This window comes from Uloborus diversus, chromosome 6 (assembly GCF_026930045.1).
Source record: "Uloborus diversus isolate 005 chromosome 6, Udiv.v.3.1, whole genome shotgun sequence".
NCBI lineage: Eukaryota > Metazoa > Arthropoda > Arachnida > Araneae > Uloboridae > Uloborus > Uloborus diversus.
In genome coordinates this window covers 92,697,578-92,720,271 of record NC_072736.1, presented here as the reverse complement: position 1 = coordinate 92,720,271, position 22,694 = coordinate 92,697,578, and the positions used below count along the sequence as shown (strand labels likewise).

Here is a 22,694-nt window from a genome sequence, read left to right as displayed (position 1 = left end):
CTTTATTTATTCGGCATTATTTCATTGATTGCTTGTCAGAAATACTGAAAGAATATGAATAATATTAATTTAAAATGATAAGCGAAAAAAGTACTCAAATGTCCGCAAATACTCGAATTTTCATTACACAAATTGATAAATACTTTTAACACCGCTTGTGACACACTTTAGTTAGTAAGTAAAAGCGACTAAGCTAATGTTAAGAGATTTGAAATGGTCAAAATTGAACGGAAAATGTTCAAATCAAAAAGATATTTTCGATACGGTGTTCTTCCTCAAAAGCTTTTTCCTTCAAAGTTTGTTTGAAGTCACTACGCCTCGTTGTTCAAGATTTATTTTTACCTCGAATTTCCCTCGTAGGAGCTAATGGTTTTTTTTTTTAACTGTTCAAAATTGAACGAAAAATTGTTCAAATCAAAAAATGAAATATGGGAATGAGGTGTCCTCGCCGAGATCTTTCTAAAAGAAATTGTTCAATCGGAATAATCACTTAAAAATAATTGGGGGGGGGGACAGACAAACAGTCTGACAAACATTTTACCCCATCTCAATACCCTACTTTGCAATTTTTAATTTTTCGATACTTATTTAATTATTTTATTTATTTTTGACTAGTTCTTGTTTTTCGTGGTATTTTCAAAATGCATAAAACCTTCTTTCATGCTTTTTTAACCTACTTTCCTAGTAAAAGTCAGAGAAAGAAGAAAAACGCATGAAAGAAGGCTTAATGCATCTTCAAAATATCGCAGAAAACAAAAAAAAAGTCAAAACTAAATAAAATAGTAAAAAAGATCGAAAAATTAAAAATTGGAAAGTAGGGTATTGAGATGGGGGAAAATGTCTGCCGGTCTGTCTGTCTGTCTGTCTGGTTCCCCCCCCCCCCCCCCCCCCCCCCCCCCCAATAACTTTTGAGTAAATAGTCCGATTCGAACAAACTTTGTTTTCTTCGAAAGATCTCGGCAAGGACACATCATTCCCTTACTTTATTTTTTGATTTGAATAATTTTTTGTTCAATTTTGAACAGTTCAAAAAACTTAACAATAGTGCCTACATTCAAGGCAAATATAAATCTTGAACCTAGAATCAAAATGACTTCAAACAAACTTTGCAGGAAAATGCTTTTTATGAAAAACATGTATCGAAAATATCTTTTTCATATGAACAATTTTCTGTTCTGTTTTTGAACAGTTAAAATCTCCTAACATTATTAGCACCTACGTGGAAACAGAAAGTCAATAGATTCCAAACTTAAAGACGGATTAACTTCAAACAAACTTTGATGGAAATAGCTCTTGACGACCTACTCCCTATTCTAACTCCGAATTTTGGAGCACTTAACTCCGACTGCGACTCCTGTGCCCGAAAATTTGCCGGACTCTGACTCTCTGCTTTGGCAAAAATTTACACACGGAGGAAAAGTGACCGACTCCGACTCTTGGATATTTGACTCCTACTCCGACTCTTGCATCAAAAAATAATTCCAACTCAGTCTGCGCAAGCATTGGCAGAGTTGTGGACTTAAAGGGAAAATGACCGATTCCACCTCCGAGTCTTTGAATTAAAAGCTTCCGGGTCTTGAATCTGACTCTTTTCTCCGAAAATCAGATTAATTCCGATTCTGACTCCACCACCATGGTTTTTACCGTGAAATAATTATTTTTAAAATGATTTGATTTTGTTTTCACTCTAAAGTTTTAATTTATGTATTCAGTTTTTGGCGAAAAATTTCGAAGTACTTTATGTTTCTACATAAGGTAAGCGCAGGCGATTTTTTTTTTCGACAATGAAAATTATTTCTTCAAGTTTACATTTTATTGTTTTTACCATAGACTAATAATAAGAATAGACCGAGCTATGGCAACCCTTTTGCTGCTCATAAACCAAACCATGTGACTGGTGGATATCCTAGCAACAGTAGGCGTTGATCATAGCCAGTGGCGGCGCGAGAGCAAAAGTAAACGTCGGCGATGCAGTTTTGCGAGGCCCTTTTAATCATAAAATATTGTGAGACAAATAATTAAATTCATAGAATTAGTTTTTGTACTAACTATTGGCACTTAGGGTTCCCAATTCACTTAATTGCTGGGACAAAAACATTTCGTGATTAGTAGCACAGTCAAAAAGAAGTTTTTTTCGTGGTGGGGGGAGGAGCCGGCACTTTGACTGTGGAAAAAATTACCTGATAGCAAGGAGGGTCTGGGGGTTCTCCCCCGGAAAATTTCGAAATTTGTAGTTTAAAAACGCCATTTTGGGCTTTCTTTGCTGATGTTAAGGTAAAAAAGGTACAGGGGGTCTCGGTGGAAATTTCTAGAAATTGAAGCTTTAAAAATGCAATTATAGGCCATATTTATTGACTTTAGGGTCAGAGACTGTCCCAGATCGATTCTTAAAAAAAAAAAAAAAAAAGTCAAAATCAATTTCCTGCAAATTTTCGTAATTGAAGTTTCAAAAACGGAATTTTAGGCAAACTTTGAAGATTTTACCGGAAAGAAGGGAGATCCCTCGAAAATTTTTGAAAATTATTGTCCTAAAAACTTAGGAATATTTTATATTCAGGAGCCATTCCACTTGAACTTTCTGTTAATGAAGTTTAAAAAGCCTAATTGCTTATGATATAAAAGAAAGGCGATATGGGGACCCTTGCCCGAATATTTTCTGAAATTCAATCCTTAAAAATGCGATTGTATTGCCATATTTTGTAATATTACGCTCGGTAATTTTTGAAATTCAAGCTAAAAAAACGCAATTTTAAGCGATTTTCGACGTTGTTGAGCATTTGGGAGCTTTAAGCTGGAAATTTCGCGAAGTTTAAGATCTGGAAACAAAATTTCAGTTGCTCCATAATGCTTTCGGTGTGTGTGTGTGTGTGTGGAGGGGGAAGAGTTCGGAGGAGCAGCATTTTGGATATTTTCTTACTTTTAGATGAACTTAGGAAACAAAAGAAAAAAGAAAAGAACTGAAAAGAAGAGAAAAAAGAAAGGGGGGGGGAGAGTTAGCTGATCAATTAGCTGTTGCCAGTGAATATTTTTAATTCAGGCCCCGACAGAATTGGGCTAAACATTTGCTAAGGCTGACTCTGTGCAGTCTCTCCTGCACGCACTATTTTGATTACTTTTGCGTCTGTTATATTTAATGAGAGCTTCAATCGAAAACATGGAAATATCTTAAAACTTCTGAGAATTTACTTCTGAGAATTTTGCGAGGCCCTATCTGCGCGAGGCCGTCGGCAGTTGCCGACGTCGCCGACGCTTAGCGCCGCCACTGATCATAGCTGACGATCAACGCCGGCGAGAAATAAAATAAATAGAATTGATGGAAGACGGAAGAATGATCTTTTATGGAGTCCGATTTGTAAATTTGTTATTCTAAGTTGTAAATATTTTGTTGATATAGTGAGGTTTTCGTTTAGATAGTGCTGTGTATTTTCTTTATTCAATTTCAATAACTCTCTAAGCAATTAAAGATGCAAGCGCCCAAAAAGAATCGGCAAACGGTAAGACGTCATTACGTTTACGCCAACGCTGACGTAGCAGTTCCGAATGAAATAAAAGTTACTGAAAACTGTGATCAAAAACTAATTACTAATGTCAAAATAATGCATAACTAAAAGAAAAACAGTTCAATCTCTGCACCTGGAAAAAAAATTATAATAAAAACACATTACCTCTTAAAATGTCGAGTGCCAAACTATTGATAATGTTGCCATCTAGCAACCATGCTGCCAAAGTTTTCGCCAGGCCTTCCACCAGTCACATGATGTATCCATGAACCAATTTTTTCATCAGCAAGTCAATCAGCATTTCATCAGCAGCTTGGTCTACTCTTATTATTAGTCTATGGTTTTTACTTACTTTTGAATTAATGATAATTCATTTTTAAAATCATTTTAGGCAACAGGGGAAAAACGAACAATTTTCTTTTATATTTTTTATATGATGTATTTATTTTAATGAGCTTTTAAATTTTATTCTTTTTTTTTTTTCTTCTTGAAAGCGCGGTTGAAGAGGTTCTATTTAATGGGCAAAAATGTATTTAGCTGTTTTGTTTAAAATGTGCTGCTACTTTATTTGTTCGTTTATTTATTTTATTTTTTTTATTTATTTATTTTTTTTAGCATCTATTTCTTTAAATGAGCAAGGCATTTTATTTCTAGAAATCAACTAAAATATTTTAAAAATTATGTTTTGAAAAAATTTGATATTTTAGCTAATTTTGAGAATATTGATCAGATACTAGAAAGTCAATATTGGCATACGGGAAAGTCGGCTCGTTTAGTTCTAGATGGAACTTCCTGTTTCTTCTTTCTCTGACTTATTGGGAAAGTTTAGTTTTTAGTCATAAATGCACATGCGGTGGGCGAAAAAAAAAAAGCACTCAACATTTATTCGGGGATAAGTAAAATGGAAAAATAGGCCGAAAGTTGAGGGAAATGTTTTTTGCGAATACAATACTTCCTTTACTATGTAAAAGGTAGCAAAAAGTTGAAAAATTTAGATTCAAAATCTGGGAACCCTTTTAAACACGGGCTCGGGGAGTATCATTGTGCTCAGCAGGGGGTCAATCGACGAAAACTTAGTCTTCAAATTTTTTGCAATCCAATAAACAGTTGTTTTTTCATCAAAACTATGACATGTGACAGGCCTGGTGAAAATAAAATAAATTTCAGTATTTCGCGGAAGCGTATGCCTGTTGCGTACCTTCCTTTCGTTGATGCCACTTTGCCACTGATTACCTTTTTCAATAAATACTTAAAATTCAAAGGTGGTCCATTCCTGGCGTCAATCTAAACATTTTTTTCTTCAAATTTGTCAAACCTTCGAGTTCCCTGAAAGTGTTCATTTTTAAATTTATTAATATTTTATTGTGAGACAGAATATCGAGTGTGTGCCATTCGATAGTTTTATAAATTTGTCGAAAATATCCCCCTTTTTCCCCTGAAAGGATTTAATAAAGATGCTGTATTTTCTTGAGAATTTGTGCTTTTACGTTGGTTTTTCTCTTTAATAATGGTACACAGCAATACATATTCGTTTTTAAACTAAGCAAGAGATGGCAGCACAAGCATTTTAGGAAACATCAAAAAAGTGACTCAAAAACTAAAATGCGCGCGCATGCTTCTTAAGATTTTTATTTTTCTTTTTTTAATAAAAGCCGTCAAACAGGTGAAAGCGATGTGTAAAGAAAGCTTATGGGAGTTGGTTTGTTGCCTGTGTTGTGCGTAATGGGCGCATTGTTACACCTGTGATAGCTTCTATTTCACTAATATGGAGTATTTAATTTTTTACCCATCAAGTGTTGTGAATACGTTGTGATATATGTGTTGAACAAGGGATTTTTTTGAAATTGTGCTTTTTCGAACGTTTAGAAAATGCTACGATTTCTCAGCAAACGTTTCAGCCGCTCCACGCGAGGAGCCAAAAGTCGGGGTAACGACAGCAAAACACTTACCAAGCCTGGGAAAAACATTTTGCCTTGTAAAATTATTTTACTGGATGGATCAGACTTATCAGTCGATGTACATGTAAGTACCTAAAATGTTTTATTCATCCCAGGTTTAAAATTAATCCGATTGTTTTGAGTTTCGAGCAGCAAAAATCCCTCAAAAATTAATGTGTTGCATTTTAGAGGTGTAAGTCGGGGAATAAAACGATTGCTATGCTATATTTTGCTCCCATTTCTAAATAAAATCAAATTGATATTAGCAAGCATAGGACAGGGAATCTGCGGCGATCCGTATGTGAAGATTGTTTTTAATTTGTGAGTCCTTTATTCTTATTACTCATTTACTTTTCGGTTTTCTTCATATTGAACATAACATTAAATTTATTTTCAGAAATACACATGCTTTTGAGTGTTTGACTGTTTGAAGTTGTAGCAAAAATTTTATCAAATCTCTTTCTTGAATTTTTCCTTAATTTGTCTCTGTATATAGGTATTGAACGCCAAATTCATCATAAATGCAGCAGCAGAATTGCTTTCGATGTCTGTGACGCAGACTAAAAAACCCAAAAATATTTTACTAAATAGCCTGCAATAGATAAATTGTAAAAACTAAATCTGAAATGCTTAAAAATAAAGTGTCAGACTTAAGGACTACAAGCTTATGCTACCTGTAGATAATATCCCTTAAAATCAGTGGCAATTCATAATTTTTCCAGAATTGGAAGGGCCAATTATTGAATTGTGAAGTCGTGACCAATTTTACGCTATGGAGAATTTATTTTTCGAAAAAGCAGTACTGAAATTGCTCCATCAGGGTTCCCACAGGCCCTCAAAAGTCCCTATAAAGGTCATATTTTCAAGTATTGTTTGCAGGGGCACCATTGAAAGCCATATTTAGTCATCAGAAGCCCTAAAAAATAACCTTATATGAAGGTCCAACTGTATACCTGTATGTTTCTATGTATTATGTGTTTATAAGGGAAAAACTCTTTCCACCTTGAAAAATTTCTTGTTGCGACACTGGCTTGAAGTGATCCTATGTAGTTAAAAATGTGCCTTAAAAAAGGTCATTATAGGCCCTTTTCGGGCATAGAAGTTTTCCTCTTTTCCTATAAATCTGAAAAACATTCCTATTTTTCTATAACTCCTATATTTTCCAGTCCATGCTTCCTCCTATTTTTTTAACCTCAATCTTCAAACATTATGATTTCTGCTGGAAAATATTTTTTGGGAACATGCCAGCGCCAAATACATGATTTGCCAAAAATTATATGCCTTGTTTTGAGATTTCAATCCTTTTGCATTCTGTGAAGGTTTCAATTATTTTGAAGTTGGTTAGCAAAGTAACATAGCAACCTTAAGTCAGCATATTTTATTCTTTACCTTTACACACATGGATTTCAATTGTTTATTTATTTCTTAAGTTGATTTTAGTAGTTATGCCTAATCAACCAAGAAAATAGGATTTAACACTCATAGTCTTTTATTTTGATGATACTTCGCGTGTTTGTTCTTATGTATTCAAGAAAGCATGCAGAAGATTTTTGAGGAATCTCAAATGGTTTAGGTGTTTCAACCCAGGGGTGTGCACAGAAATTTTGGAGCCCCTGACAAATGACTTTTACCGGCTCCCCTCCATACTGTTTACCCTTACGTCCCTACATATACAAGGCATGTTTTTTAAGTAAGTACCGTTTTAAAATAAAAGAAGAACTGGTACAAATAGAGCAAAGAAATTTACTGGACAAAAATCTACCACCCCTTACCACCTCATTTTTTGATGTTGTTCTTAGATTTTCCAAGCATTTGTCATATTCGTAGAAAGTTGTTGCCTGTGTAGTCAACCATGAGGTAACATGTTTTCTGAGCTCATCATTGATATTGTACTATTGACAGCCAAGGAAAGACTTTAGATGCTGAAACAAATGAAAGTTGCTGCCAACATGGTCAGGGCAGTACAGATGATGTTCACCCTTACGAAAATGTTTTATAGAGCTTTACAGAACTCTATAGAATTCTATAGATTTTCTAAGAAAAAAGCTTTTTTAGAAAAAATTTCTAAAGAAATCTATAGACAATTTTGTAGAAAAGAATCTTTAGAAAAATTTTCTAAAGAAATCTATTGACAATTTTGTAGAAAAGAATCTTTAGAATTGTTTTCTATATAAATCTATACAAGTTCTTTAGAAAAATTTTCAACAAAACTCTAAACAATTTTCAAGCATCATTTTTTAGAAAAGTGTTCCCTGGAAATCAATTACGTGTTCCAAACAAATTATTAATATTAAATAATAATTTTGTGACAAGGTAAATTTATTTTCGGTGTTTTAAAACACCGAAAATATTTATTCATTTTTTATTGAAAACATTCATAGAACTGAATGTGTTCAATAAAAAATATAGCTTTGTTTGATAAATAAGATGTGGATCCTTTAATCAACGCATAAAAACATATTTATTAACTTTCTCGATTTCTTTATCTTCCCTTTTACGAAAAAATATCATCAGCGAATTTTTTTTTTTTTTTTAAGCTTGCCGCCATGCACCAGAAATGTTTTCCGATCTCCTGTCGTCTCGTAGCGTAGTGCGTAGTTGCTTTGCAGCAAACAGCGCGCGAAAACAACGACATAGTTTTCCGCTTCTTCTACTTTGTGATATCGGCAAAACATCCGACATTTTCGCTTGTTATCTTTTGTTTTTAAGCTTAAACTATGGGCGACCAATATTTACTAATAAAATGGGATCAAGAGGATTGTTGGGACGTCGTGCCACTTTCTGCTGCTGCTAGCTTGACTGCCGCTGATGTAGAAGACGCTGACGCCATTATTGGACAGTCGTGTAATGTGGAGTTTGATGGAGAAATATTTCCAGCTACAATACTTGAAATAGGTAAGTTTTCTTTGATCTTTTTATTACGTACTCGCAACGCATTTCAATTGTCACGAACTGAATGAGATTTATTTTTGATATTCGATAATGTTTTAGAGAAATTCTTGGTTGTATAAGAGTTTTACTTGGCCACGTGGGTTTTCAATAGTAAAAATCAATTGCTATTTTATATGCCTATTTCAGGTGTTTGCGTGCTAAATTTAGTGACATTTTACATTGAATAATAAAAATTATTTTCGATATTTATGCTGGTATTTGCTGCGTTTAAACTATAGAAATCTATATTAAGGAGAATTTCACGAATTGCTTGCTTGTTGTACACATCATTAAATACGCACTAAATATTTCTATTCATTTGAAATTAAAATCATCAAGAAATTAATAGGTAATTTTAGGATTTTTTTTCCCGTGTATTTCTTCAGAGAGTGATAGTTAAAATTTGTCTTGTACCAAAAACATTTAAAAATTATTTACTAAGCAGTCTCGCAATAAAATTATAATTAGCATTCTGTAAAAATTACAATTTTGAATTTCCAACTTACTTTAAAACCCTTCAAAAACTTATTAGTGGTGGTGGGAGGGGGGGGGGCTTTACCTTTTCCTACGTAATTTTTATCGTTTTTATTTTGCTAAAAATTAGAAAGCACTCTTCCTTGAATGCCTTTCTCACATCTTCATGTTGTGGGTACTTACTATGGTTAAAATATTTTATTTACATGTATAATAAATTAGAATAAGTTAGTACTCTGTCTATTCTGCAAACAGTTGAATTATTTTTAAGATTTAATGCCGTATGTATTTACAATATTAGCTGACATTTCTCCCTCCAAGCGTTTATTTATACATCGTGTGAAAACTAAATCATTATGCTTGCTTAATATTATACCCAACAATCTGCATCGTACACAAAAGTTGCTAGACGATTTGTAATTTTAAATACTGAAAGCTATCAAATATCTTAAAATTGGGAGGAATTTCAAGTATTATCTTTAGCAGAAACCTTGTTAGTGTAATAGGGGCTTTATATTTTTCAATTTTCAGGTCAGTTTTAGTTTTTAAATTTTTTAAGAATTCACCCATTTTGCAATTTTATTCAATAAATTAAGTACTTTAATGTAAGTGCAAATTTTTTAAAGTGTAAATAAATTTTATCAGCAAAATAAATTTGCTAAAACTACAGCCGTTTTAAAACTTTTTATCTGAACTCGCTTTTTCCTTGAACCTTCTAGAATCCTTAATTCTGAATTCAAATGCTGGAAAAAAAAAATTAGTTCCTTAGAACACTAAACTATTCAGCCAAATATAGCTGAATATTGGCAGAATTTGGTATTTGATACTTCCCTACCTTTTATAGATGCAAGTGTAAAAAGAAATAATGTGTTCCAAGAATTCAGAAATTGGGGTCCCATATTTGTATGCATAATTTTTTTCCCTGTACATTATGTAATGGGAGGTTGTTATTATAAGAGCAGTGCAGAAACGGGATTAACTACTAAAGGTTATATTTATTAAGAATGCTTAAAAAATATGAATTATACTTTTCTTTACTTTTTTTATCAATAATTTTATGACTAATTTATAACAATGTTTAGTCAGAGTGACATTTCTAGCACTGTGTGTAATGTTGATTTAGAGTGTTTTTCGTGCATTTAAAAGTTTTTCAATTTTTTATTTTATTCATTTGAACTTTAATTTCAGGCCCTCAGCGACAGTTGGAAAAAAAGTGTAACCAGCTTGTCAAGCAATTTGAAGAAAGCGGATCAAATACCCCATCTAGGAAAAGAGTTCCTCGGCCAAATAAAAGATTCCTCTCCTCGAGTGAAAGCGATGAGGAGAATATTCCTCCGAAGCATGTGTCTAAAAAAAATAGAAGGTTGGAAAAGCAAGAAAGTCTTCTAAAAAACTTGAAGAACAAAATTAGCTCCCAATCTCAGCCGTGTTGCTCTTCGAAGAAAGAGTTGTTGGAAGCAAAAGCAACGATTTCGAACTTACAAGCAGAGGTTGTTGCTTTAAAAGCTGAACTCGATGCCCACCAGCAGTTGAAAAATGCGCTTGACACTGTAGAGAAACTACAAAAACAAGCAAAGTCAATATTGAAGCGTTGCCAGCACGTTAGTGCTCCAGTGCCAGTAGCCTCACAACCTACTATCGAAGAAGTGTATGTTAATACACAAACGCATAATTTTCTCGAAGCAGATCTTTGCCCTACTGTAACAGCTTCGCCTGCATTAGTTGAGCTTCTTCCAGACTCTGGAGTGTTCATCGAGAAACGGAAGCTAGAAAATGTCAAATCGGATGCTGCTGGGGATGGCAAGAAACTAGCCAGGAATTTGTTAATTAGCCTGTTTGATCCTGAAACAGAACTTGCCAATCATAGCCTTACAGGTAAGGCATCGAACGCCTTTAAAAATTCAGCAAAGCCACCTATAGACCAGCAGAGACTTTCTGCAATTTTAAGATACGTTTCAAGAGAAACAAGTACAGACATCGGCAAAGTTAAAAGCAGCATTTCAAATAAAGTGAAAGAGATAACAAATTTTTTTTCTAAAAAATATGTAAATTAAACAAGGTATGTACATGATTTCAATTTCTATTTAGCTGTGTGTTTTTATTTTTTTCATTACCTACATTTCATGAGCATTGTTTTTCTTAGTAACTAGTATTTATGTATTTACATCGCAAATTGTTTTGCAAATTTTATAAGTAATAGTAATTGAATTTTATTATATTTATATAAAATGTTCACACGTAAAAAATATTTGTGGGATTCAAATGCGTCCATACCAAGAAGGACTCGGTATCGAAAAAAAAATTCTAACAAGGAAAAATCTCCTCCAACAAATGATACAAATACGGTGTTTAATGAGAATTTCAGCCATAGTTTTAATGGTGAGACTAGTTATTCTGCAGAAAAACAAACAGATTATCTGAATGACTCTATATATGAAGATTCAAGGATTTCCTTGAAAAGTAGTTTATTGTTGATAATGGCATTTTGCTTAAAATTTCATATAACCAATGATGGACTAGACCATTTGCTAAATTTATTGTATTTACATATGCCTCACTCAAAAAATTTTCCTAAAACCAAATTCTGCTTTTTCCAAAATTTCAAAGGTTTCAGTGATCAAGTTAAACTTTATATGCCTTGCACTAATTGTGAAGAAATGCTGTCAGATTCTATTGATTTTCAATCTAGTAGAGCAAAAAACATAAGCTGCAATAATTGTGGAAAAAATGATTCATATGGTAGATTTAATGTTGGAAATAAATATTTTTTGCTATTTGATATTAAAACTCAGCTCATGAATATTTTAAATGACACTCTAGTGCAAAAACATATATTCAAAAGTGATTCTCAAACTGACCAGTACAATGACATAACTTCGGGGAATTTTTATAAATCTGTAAAAAAAAATAAATATGATATTACCTTTTCATTTAACACTGATGGTGTTCCTCTATTTAAATCATCGTCTTCCACCATATGGCCAATCCAGTTAGTCATTAATGAATTGCCTTATTCCATTCGAAAAAAACATATCATATTAGGGGGGCTATGGTTAGGTGCTCACTCACCTGAGCTTGAATATTTTGAGCAGTTTATTGAAAATTTTAATTTAATTTCAAATGAGGGTTTTAATTGGAATTTTAATGGTAAAAATGTTACATCAAATGTATATACCATATTATGTACTTGTGACTCTGTGGCAAGATGTAAGTTGCAAAATATTGTCCAATTTAATGGTTACAATGGTTGTTCATGGTGTGAGAAAAGTGGAATTTCACGGGTAAAAGGTAGAGGAAGAATGATGTCTTATGCAGAAGATAATTCTTCTACAAACTTATCAAGCCTTCGTACTTTAGAAAACATGTATGATTCTGCAAAACTAGCATTGGAAAAAAATAAACCTGTTTGTGGTCTTAAAGGTCCCAGCTGTTTCAGTGCTCTGAAACATTTTGATGTTGTAAAAAGTTTTGTGGTGGATTACATGCACTGCATTTGCCTTGGCGTTGTTCGCTCAATAACAATGTTATGGCTTGATTCAACTCAACAAGTACCCTTTCATATAAATAATTTACAGAAAAAAGTAATTAATGAAAAATTATCTACAGTAAAAACTCCATCAATAATTAGGCGAAAACCTCGCAACTTAAATTGTATTAAGTATTGGAAAGCAACTGAATTTCTATACTGGCTTTTATTTTATTCTCCTGTGTTTTTAATGAATATTTTACCATTTAAGTTTTATAATCATTGGTTACTTCTAGTGTGTAGCATGAATCATTTGTTGGATAATAATATTTCAAGTGAACAGTTAAACTTGGTCGAGTTCCTTTTAACTAAATTTGTTATTGATGCTAGCAAATTATATGGACCAGAAAATGTAACATATAATATGCATATGTTGTTACATATTCCAGAGTGTGTAAGAAATTGGGGAATGCCATGGAACTATTCCAACTTTGTGTTTGAAAGTTTTAATGGTACTTTAAAAAAATTTGTGTATGGATCTCAAAAAGCTGGTTACCAAATAGCTCAGCGTTTTCTTTCGTACCAGTATGTTAGGAATTCTTTTTTTATGAATTGTATTGAACATCATGATTCAAGAAAGCTGCTAGAAAGCTTGGTGCGTAACTTTCGTTTTGATAACAACTATAAAGGTATGATTTTAGGAAAACCTAAATTAAATATGACAAATGATTTGCTTCCCTTGTTTAAAGGCAGGAAATACAGCAAAATGTATTCCTTCAAAAAAGTAATTTACAAAGGTATTCATTTTACCCCAAAAGGTCAAGAGAATGTAAACAATAAAAAATCTGCCAATTTTATTATTTTTAACGATAAAAACATTTCTGCTAATTTGATTCATATTGTAGCATTTAAGGAAAGCCCTTTTTTGGAAGATATATATTGCATTGTTAACATAATACGATGCTCCCAGTGTCCTTTTTTTAGGTTAAAAGATCCCAATTATACGTTTACAAATATATTGGCTGTTGATACAATTGATAAACATTTTACTGTGTGGCATTTAAAAGACATAAAAAAAATTGGAATGTTTTTAAATTTCAGAAAAGAATTTATTGCCTGTGTTCCAGGATCTTTAGAACAAGATTAATGTTCAATTTTCTGAACAAAATAATTCAAGACTAGACTGGGAAAAATTTGATTGTTTCTTCTTTATTGGGAAAGGGGGTAGACAATCTTCATATGCTTGTTTTTATGTACAAATTTTGCTCTAAATTTCCTCTTATTTGTGTCTTGTACTCAATTTCAGTGTTACTTATTTAATCAACACTGAGTTTGTGACAAGTACTACAAGTATTGTTGCGAAATATTGTCTCTCGTATTTGAGATTTCAATCCTTGGGCATCTTACAAACACTTTGATATTTTTGATAATTGGAGGAAGTTGTTTTCACCTATGCTACTTAAGCTCAGCTTATTTTTTTAAAATTTCAATAAAGTATAAAGAATTTTATTTTTAGAATCACATGGCAACATTGAATTCATTCGGACTATGAAAAATTGCTTCTCGTGTTAGATATTTCAATTTCATCTTGTAAATATTAAATTTTTTTTTTACAATCCGATGTTGTTTCATACACGCTACCTTAGATTAGCATATTTAATGTTTAATTTTATAAATTAATAAATATTTTATGGAAAACATGTCAACATTGGACATGCATTGCAGAAATTTCTTTCCCACGTATAAGATTTCAATCCTTCCGCATCTGGTATATATTTTGAATTTTCGGCAATTGGAAATTTTTTTGATATGTTACTCCATAATAACGTGTTTTATTTTTTATTTTAATTGCTAAAAAATAATTACTTTTGTTTTTTGCAAGTTTTATTTTAATCATTATTTACATATTATCGGCTTATTAATTTTTTATCAAATTTTAATTTACAACTTCTCAAGTCAATTAATTTAATATTACTTATGTTTATGGTTTATGCTGCTCCCTTTATCTTAAAACACAGTTATATCTTATGAGAAAACTGCAAAACGTAATGACTACATAATGTATTTCAGGAAAACAAAGACCACTTTTTTCAAAGGTTACTAATACAATTTGTTCCTGAATATAGTTTTCTTCTCAAATGGTCATGTTTTTGAAAAAAAAAAAAAATTAATATTTCATATAAATATTAGTTTTCAAATTCATAGATTTTTTTTTTTTTTTTTTTTTGACATTTTTTACAATATATTTGAGTAAAAATGCATGCATGATTCAAAATTATGCACAGTTGAACCTATTCAATCTGAATATCTACTAATCTTAATGCCAAATTTGATTTGCAATTGAAATTTAAATGATTTTTGAAAAAAAAAACCCCAAAAGCCAGTGTTTTCATCAAAACCCCAAATAAACCTAGGCATATAAAACAGAAACCCAGATAGGCTGGGCTTCAAAAAATAACGTTTTTTCTTTCATACTCTGGTATATATATTGTTTTTTTCATTGGTGGCACAAAAAGATATTTTTTCATATGATATGTATGCAAATTGAATAATTATATGTATATTTTCTTGATGTTCTATATTTTTTTCAAAAATGTCCTATATTTTTTTTCAAAAAGTCCTATCTTTTGCGAACTGGTCGCTTTGATCCCTGATTTAAAAATGGAAGTAAGTGTGTTGCTCATCAATTGAGTGTACATGTTTTTTAAACGGTTTATGTTACAATTTGTCTCTCGCATATTACAAGATGTAACAAGAATTGGCATATTTCAAATTTTTCGGTAATTTATTGTGTGTGCTCCAGAATGTAGTTCAAAATTAATTTTCATTTTCTGTGCAAAATAGTTGGGAAGAAAAGAAATAGAAGGAGAAACTTGATTGTTTCTTGTTAATTGGTGGAGGAAGAAAGGAGCTCTTCATGTTCTACTTAATTTATTTTGGTTTTTAAGTTTTATTTTTATGTATCATACTCTATATTACTACTTCATTTATGTCGCATGCCGATTTCAGTTCTGTTCTAAATTATAATCAACACATATTTCATGACATGTACCATTATTTATTAAGCTAGCATTCCATACATAGTAAAAAATTTTGTATTGTATCATAATGACAATGATATAGAAAAACATTTTAAAAATTAAAGGTAAATTCTCTTTGTATTCTCAAACTAAATAAAATAGTGTCTATGTCTAGCAATAACAACAAATTGTTGTTCATCATAAAAAAAAAAAATTTGATTAAGAAACAGTTAAAATGCAATAGTCCTGAGTTGATCATATTGAAAAATTTTTCATCAGAAAAAACAATTGTTAAATTTTGTTTCAAAATGTAACTAAAAATTTTGCTCGCATATGTTTTTAACAGTTGTAAATTACTTCTTTCAGTATGTTGTCAATAAGGTTTTATATATAAATGTCTCAATTGCCAAAACGATTTACTCCCTAAAACGAAAAGAAGAGAAAATAGTGTTATCTACAAGAATAAATGGGCTTTCGTGTTTTTTTTTTCTGTTGACATATTACGAGAGATATGCTAAACCAAAACTTTAACATAAATTCACTTACTACACATTAATAAAACACAATTTATACCGAATTAAAGATTTTTTTTTTAAAGTAGAGTTAATCGAATTGGCAAGTGAGGCATCCATATCACACTAATTAACTGAAGAAAAACATGCTCATGATGTAGGAACTGTTCATATTCAAAAGTTAGGGGGTGCTACTTTTTTATTTTCTAATGCTTTTATTATCTGAAAATGTAACTGTCAATTTTAATTTAAACTTGCAACTCTACCATGTGTGGACCAGCTGCCATTGTTGAGTATGTTAATGTATTTTGTATCATTACACCATACTGAATATTCTCTTTTGTAAATTGTTTGGAAGAAAGGTTTTATAGTATTTTTAATGTCTATATATTTAGAAAGTTTTTGTTCTTTATTTTCTTTAAAATAAATAAAGTGTCATTTGGAAATGTTTATATTTCTTTTGTGTGTTATGATTTGGTTAAAAAGTTTTTTTTAAATACTCCAGAAACTTAAGTTACTTTAAATCGATAATTATAAGTAAACTTGAAGTCGAGACTTTTAAAAATTGCAAAATTATATATCAAGCATTTTACTTTTAAAAAAAAATTATAGTGAGATCTAAGATAAAATTTAATGCAATTTCATCCTACCCAACTAAAATTCTTTGTGGATGGCTTAATAATACATAAATAAGTCAAAATATAAAAATTTGCTAGTAAGAGATGAATATCAAATGAGAGTAAATTGGAAAGAAAAATTATTTTTTGAAATTGGATGTTTTAACTGAAATTATTAAAAGATTAAGTTGAACTATAACAGTTTTGGTATGTCTTTTGCTCATTTTCCTGTATCAGTAATTCAGTTTGTAACATAATTGTAGTTTACATTTTGCAAATTTCAAGACTTGAACTTTTTCCTTTGTTAAGTATCTAACATAGTTTTTAAAAAATGTTTTAATGTCTACTTGCTCTCGAAAGCTGTTTTGTTAACCAGAATTACTGATTTTAGCAGTGCCGGTTCTGGAGGGAGAATGTCTGGGCTCTTGCCCTGGCAGCAAATTCACATCATTTCTGTGGGTTTTAGTAAAATATGTATGGAGTTTGATAACAAGCCTTGTTCGTAAATACTTTCTTCAAAACCAACTTCAGCAAAACACCTTAAGATTTGCCTCATTGTTGTCTTCATTTAAAAAGAAATAGCTCTGCATGGATATAGTGTCCATGAGCATGTGAACTTGGAATAAGTGGCGACTGTTGAAAAGCGCTGTACATGTACAGTAACTACTAATTAAAAAATTTAAATTTTCAGGTTGAGTAATGAAGAAAGATATTTTATAGGTAAGAATAGTGAGATGAATAAAACAAAAACTATGAAAGGTTGTGTTAACTATGAAAAGGCGAAAATTAAACATTTGAAAAAGGATTCCTCTCTAAGTTAAAGAATTACATATCAATGAATTTCTTTTTAAAAGAATAAATTAAAATCACAAAATCAAATCATTTGTACATTGATAAAGTACAATATGTTGAAGCATTTAATGTTGTTAAATGTGTTTTCTTTAGAAACAAAATAAGGTTTCTGTAAAATGCTCTATAGAGTTTCTGTAGGAATTTCATTTCGTTTCTAAAGGCCTTCTATAGAGTCCTATAGAATTATGGCCCGTTTCTCTAAAGACTCTAAAAGACGTTTTCTAAAGAATATTCTATAGGGTTTTCTAAAGAATATTCTATAGGGTTTTCTAAAGAATATTCTATAGGGATTTCTAAAGAATATTCCATAGGGATTTCTAAAGAATATTCTATAGGGATTTCTAAAGAATGTTCTATAGGGATTTCTAAAGAATGTTCTATAGGGTTTTCTGTAGAAAGCTTCTTATAGAGCCTATAGAAAAATGGGCCATAATTCTAAAGGATTCTATAGGGGGATTCTATATATTTTTTTATAGAATTCTATTTAAAATTTTTGTAAGGGCAAAAACATATCAGCCAAAGCTTTGTGAGAGTCCTCATGGTTGTTTACACAGACGATGACTTTCTACGAATAGGTATATAAAAACCTGTACCACGCTATGGCAAATGCTTGGAAAATCCAAGAACAATGTCCAAAAATAGGATGACAAGGGTAGTAGATTTTTGTCCAATAAATTTCTTAACTCTATCTGTACTTGCTCCTTCAAAGCGATACTTACTTTAAAAACGTGCCAAGTATTTCACCCCTCTTATTAATCTTCTTGGGCCGGGCCATCAGGTGTCAGTTCTCCCCCCTCCCTGAGCACCCCCGTTTCAACTCGGTTTTTTGGGATGTTTCTCACGTTCAGATGAGAGAACTGCAATTTGTTGCATTATGGAAAGTATAGAAGATTCTTTGATTACAAACCAGCATTGAGAGTTTTTACAAGCATAATTTGATGTTTTGTTTGAATTTGTTCTTTTAAAATTTATTTATTTTATCAACTTTTCTCATTTTACCTATAAATATGTTATTATTAGTTGTAATTTACATATTTTTCATTGAAATTACGTAATTTGAAAGTTTTAAATACTGACTTGTTTTATTCATCATTTGTTTTTATCTTAAGTTTTCTTATCTGATTAGTTAATGTTGTTAGAACCTACGTTTTCTTGTGGGAACTGTAGGAGTTTAAAAGGACAAAATATATAATTGTTTATATTTTGATTTATCTTTAAATTTTTACAAATACTGGAAAAAGAATTTTAAATAAAGCATTAAAAAATAAAGGCAATATTATTTTTAAATTTCATGAATATATTATTGGTAGTACCTTTTTTTTTAAATTTCATTTATTTATTTATTTATTTATTTTTTTGTAAATTGCCGAATTTGGAAGGAAGTGATGCAGTTTATATGTTTTAAAAGTTAAATTTAAAACATTTAAAAATAGAGAATGTAATTAAGCACATGCTTCACAAAGAGAAAAAAAAAGATAAATAAATAAAAAAAACTAGCAGTGTTTCAGATTTTGATCCTTCTGCAAGCCATAAATTTTTCAATTCTTGTGAATTTCAGAAATAATTCTACTGTATTGTAGCTTAGAATGGCATTTTAATTACCTAATTATTTTCTTTTTTAAATTTTCCTATTTTACTAATAAATAAATAATTGGCAGTTATATACATTTTATTATTTAAAAAAAAGTTTTTAACTGATAAATATATAGCACTCTAGACTAAAATAATGCTTATTTTTATTTTCAAATTCTTTTATTTATTTTGTTTCAATACTGAAACCTTATTAATTTGAAGCAGCTTCCCGAATTTGCACTTTTCTTTCATTGATGCTTCTGAATCATGTGAGTGAAAGGGGGATAACTTATTAGGCATAAAAAAAACATCAGTTTTAAAAAAGTTTACAAGTACCCGTACATGTTTCCGTTTCTTTTATTTTTCCCTTCATTTTATACTTGATATTACTTACTTTTTGAGTGACATTAGAAGTCGTCTTGATCTATGGCGCACACCCATATGTCTCGGCTGTTACCTTGTAGAAATTGAAAAGGCAATATAATATTAAATCCATGATTTTAACATACTGAAGCCCCAAGGACTCTGAATTTCAGACTTTGTACTGCACTTCCTGTACTATTTTGTTCTGGATATTTCTATCTATTTGTAAAAATGCCTGTATTTTTCTGGAGTAATTCCTATATATTTTTTAAAAATTCCTATATTTTTTTCAAAAAACTCCTATAATTTCCTATATTTTTATTGTCAAATGTCACTTCTATGCCTGCCTTTTTTTTAAATCTGCTGGAAGAGTGGGAACCCTGTCCATTGGGTTCCAACACAAAATCAAACCTGCTTGGAACACAGTACAAATGTTCGTTTGCCTAAGTTAAAGATTCTTTTTTCTTTAAATGTTTTGTTTTCATTCCTCCCAATTGAAAAATGGTCTGCGTATTTTATCATGAATCTGAGGCATGTTTCTGCTACGAGAATAATAAAAGAGGGTTTCTATTAAGGGTGGTTCGAGCCCTTCAATGATACTTAACAGGCAGTGGTGGCGTCTAACCTTTGTCTTCCAGAGGACCATGCCTGATATTAAAATTGTTCTCACAGGCCAGAACATTTACAAAATTTGGAAACATTTTTTAAGGTAAATAACATGGAAAGATATGGAAAAGAAAACAAAGTTAAAAAGTCATAGTTGCTGTCATTACCATGTTTCATTATTAAATGCTTTTTCAGAAACCAATTTCCGAATATTCAGCACTAAATTTGCAACATAGTCATTAAATGAGCTTTTCAATTTGTAACGTTTAACAAAACAACCAGCTACATGAATTATAAATGGGGGGTTTGGCTCATTACAAGCTCAATATAATTGTAATCAGTGGCGCAGCAAAGGGGAAGTTTTGAGAATGAAAACACCCCTCAAGGCATTGGTTTTAACATAAATGAATTCTAATACAGTAGTTTATGCATATTGTAATGGATTCGGTGCAACTTCCACTTTCTTGAAATGAAGACACAGTTCTTGAGAAAAACGCAGGGAGCTTCTTTTACACTATGTACAGGAGAAATCGTTAACAACTGCTAAAATAATCATCAGCGATTAAGCAAATATCACTCAACACCGTAAACTCTACGGTTACACACGTATTTACTTCCAAATACGAAAACAACACAGCGAAATGCCTCGCTATAAACAGAGCTAATACACACTCTCAGTACTAATTCTCAATCGAAACTCTCCTTTTTTATCTTTTTTATCACGCAGGACGCTTTTATAAACATCGAAGAAGTTTCCACAACATTCTTACTGCTTCTCGAAATGCGTAGACCGTTATCAAATTTTATCAATGAAAAGAAAAGGAAATAGGGGGTCGCATACTTCAGCCAAATGAAAAGGGGTTGTATATTCATTACGGGAAACTATTTACAGGTTACGTTACTACAATAATTACTATTTACAGAATTTGTAACAATATGAAAGGGCTGTTTTGATCAAAAAAAAAACCCTTCAGATGGTTTTTTGATCAAAAAATCCCCCTCAGAAGGCCTTTTTGATCAAAAAACCTCCTCCAGCAGGTATTTTTCAATCAAAATCCCCTCCAAAAGTTATTTGTTCTAATTAAAAACCTACGCCAGAAAGTATTTCTGGCTGCGCTAATGGGTGTAATAAAGATTAAGGGAATTATGGACCTCGATGTCTGTCCCCTACATTATGGCCTATGATTATTGATTGGTGCGTTATCGATGCGTTGATTTATAGAAGAATTTTAAACACTTTAATTATGTGAGATCTGCACCAATGCTCTGTGATGTATCAATGCATTACCCAGCGCTACTGGATACATATTATCATCTGCCTATCTGTCAAGGCTTTTGAGCCATTAAAGTACAAAACAGCTGATAGATTTTACTTGGTATATTTTTAGTATTTTTGTCACAGTTATCTATCAATGGGGGGGGGTCCACAACGCAGGCTATGGCATTGACATTTAAGGGGGGTTGCTTAGAGGGGTATTTTTTCCTTTTTTGGATTTTTTTTTTTTTAATATTTAGGTGGTGCACCCTTGCTCTTGAGGGGCTGGCACCAATGTTTTTGTTGTCTAATGAATTTGTTTGGAAGTTAAAAGAGAGAAAATATAAAATTGTTTCCCCAAGCCCCTTTGAAAGGTCCCTTTTGATGTGCTGTACTGCTCTTTAAATCTCTCAGTGCCCCCCCCCCCTTGGTGCCCTTTCAGTTTGTTTGCACTTGGACACAAACGCATGTACCTTCCTCAATAGATAAACCAATTCTAGCCTGACCATAGACATCTCGTACAGAAGGGCAAGGGGGGCAACTGCCCTCTTGCTTTCAAACGCAAAGGTGCTTTACCCCTTCACTTTTCTAAGTTCAAACTTAAGAATCAACCGAAAAATGATACAGATTGATTGATTCACGTGTTTAAAGAAAGAATTAACTTAAAAAGTGAATAATTTATATTTTTGCCATTTTTCCCATGTTGAAATTCAATTGCCCAATTTTTTAAACAAAGTCAGCTTTAAAGGGGCTGCCCACCTAACCAGCCCTCACCTTTTTGGTGCTCCAGCCACCTAATTAGGAAAACAAGTTCCGACTTGTTTTCCTAATTAGTCGAGACGAAACCCCCTGCTTTTAGTTTTAGGTTTGAGCTCTAGTTTATTGTTTTTAGCTTAGCAAATGGTACTTTTGCCCATTGTTACTCTATATTACATGTACTGGAGCTTAAACATTCTCTTCTAGTTCATAGTTAAAATTTTGGTCTTTTGACCATAATTAATGAATTCTCCACGGCTGATGAGCTCTGGATTCATTCTTTTTCTATTCCTACTTAATAGCTGTTTGCATTTTTCCTTTTTATCATCATTTATTATTTATAATTTGTTTAATATTTGAAATTCTGTTTGCTTAATTTTATATATATATATATATATATATATATAATTAGAATTCAATCTTTTTATTAATTTACTAAGCTTAAGTAAACATTCTTTGTTTTAGCATTGAAGGAATTGGCTCATTCTGAAAAAATTGTTTTCGCAAACATTTAAAGTTTTGCAATCCCAACATTTCTTTTTTATTTATTTTTCACCTTATAAATTAGAAGTAACATGGAGAGACATAATTAAAATATTAAAGTGCATTATTTATATTATATTGTCACTATTTCTGGATTAACAATATAATGCTACTTTATTTGTAATTAGGTTTTTGACGTTTTTGCCATTTATGCCAGTTTTTTCCATTTTTGCCATGGTTTTTTCCACTGTCCCGGCAAAAATACCTTTTTGCCGGCAAAAAACCCAACCCTCTTTTTTTTTCCTATAAAAGGGGGAAGACGGAATAATCCCCTTTATTTGTTTTTGAAA

General features: G+C 31.5%; 1 protein-coding gene across 2 annotated transcripts in view; it reads left to right on the top strand.

Moving 5' to 3' along the window:
- The first annotated feature begins 5,176 nt into the window (after positions 1-5,176).
- LOC129225115 (band 4.1-like protein 5) overlaps positions 5,177-22,694 on the top strand; it is a 146,556-nt gene continuing 129,038 nt past the window's right edge. For both annotated transcript variants that reach the window (XM_054859675.1, XM_054859674.1), the window contains exon 1: positions 5,177-5,522. In XM_054859675.1, the coding sequence (XP_054715650.1) occupies positions 5,370-5,522 (153 nt within the window). In that variant the 5' untranslated portion in view covers positions 5,177-5,369. The remainder of the gene's footprint in view (positions 5,523-22,694) is intronic.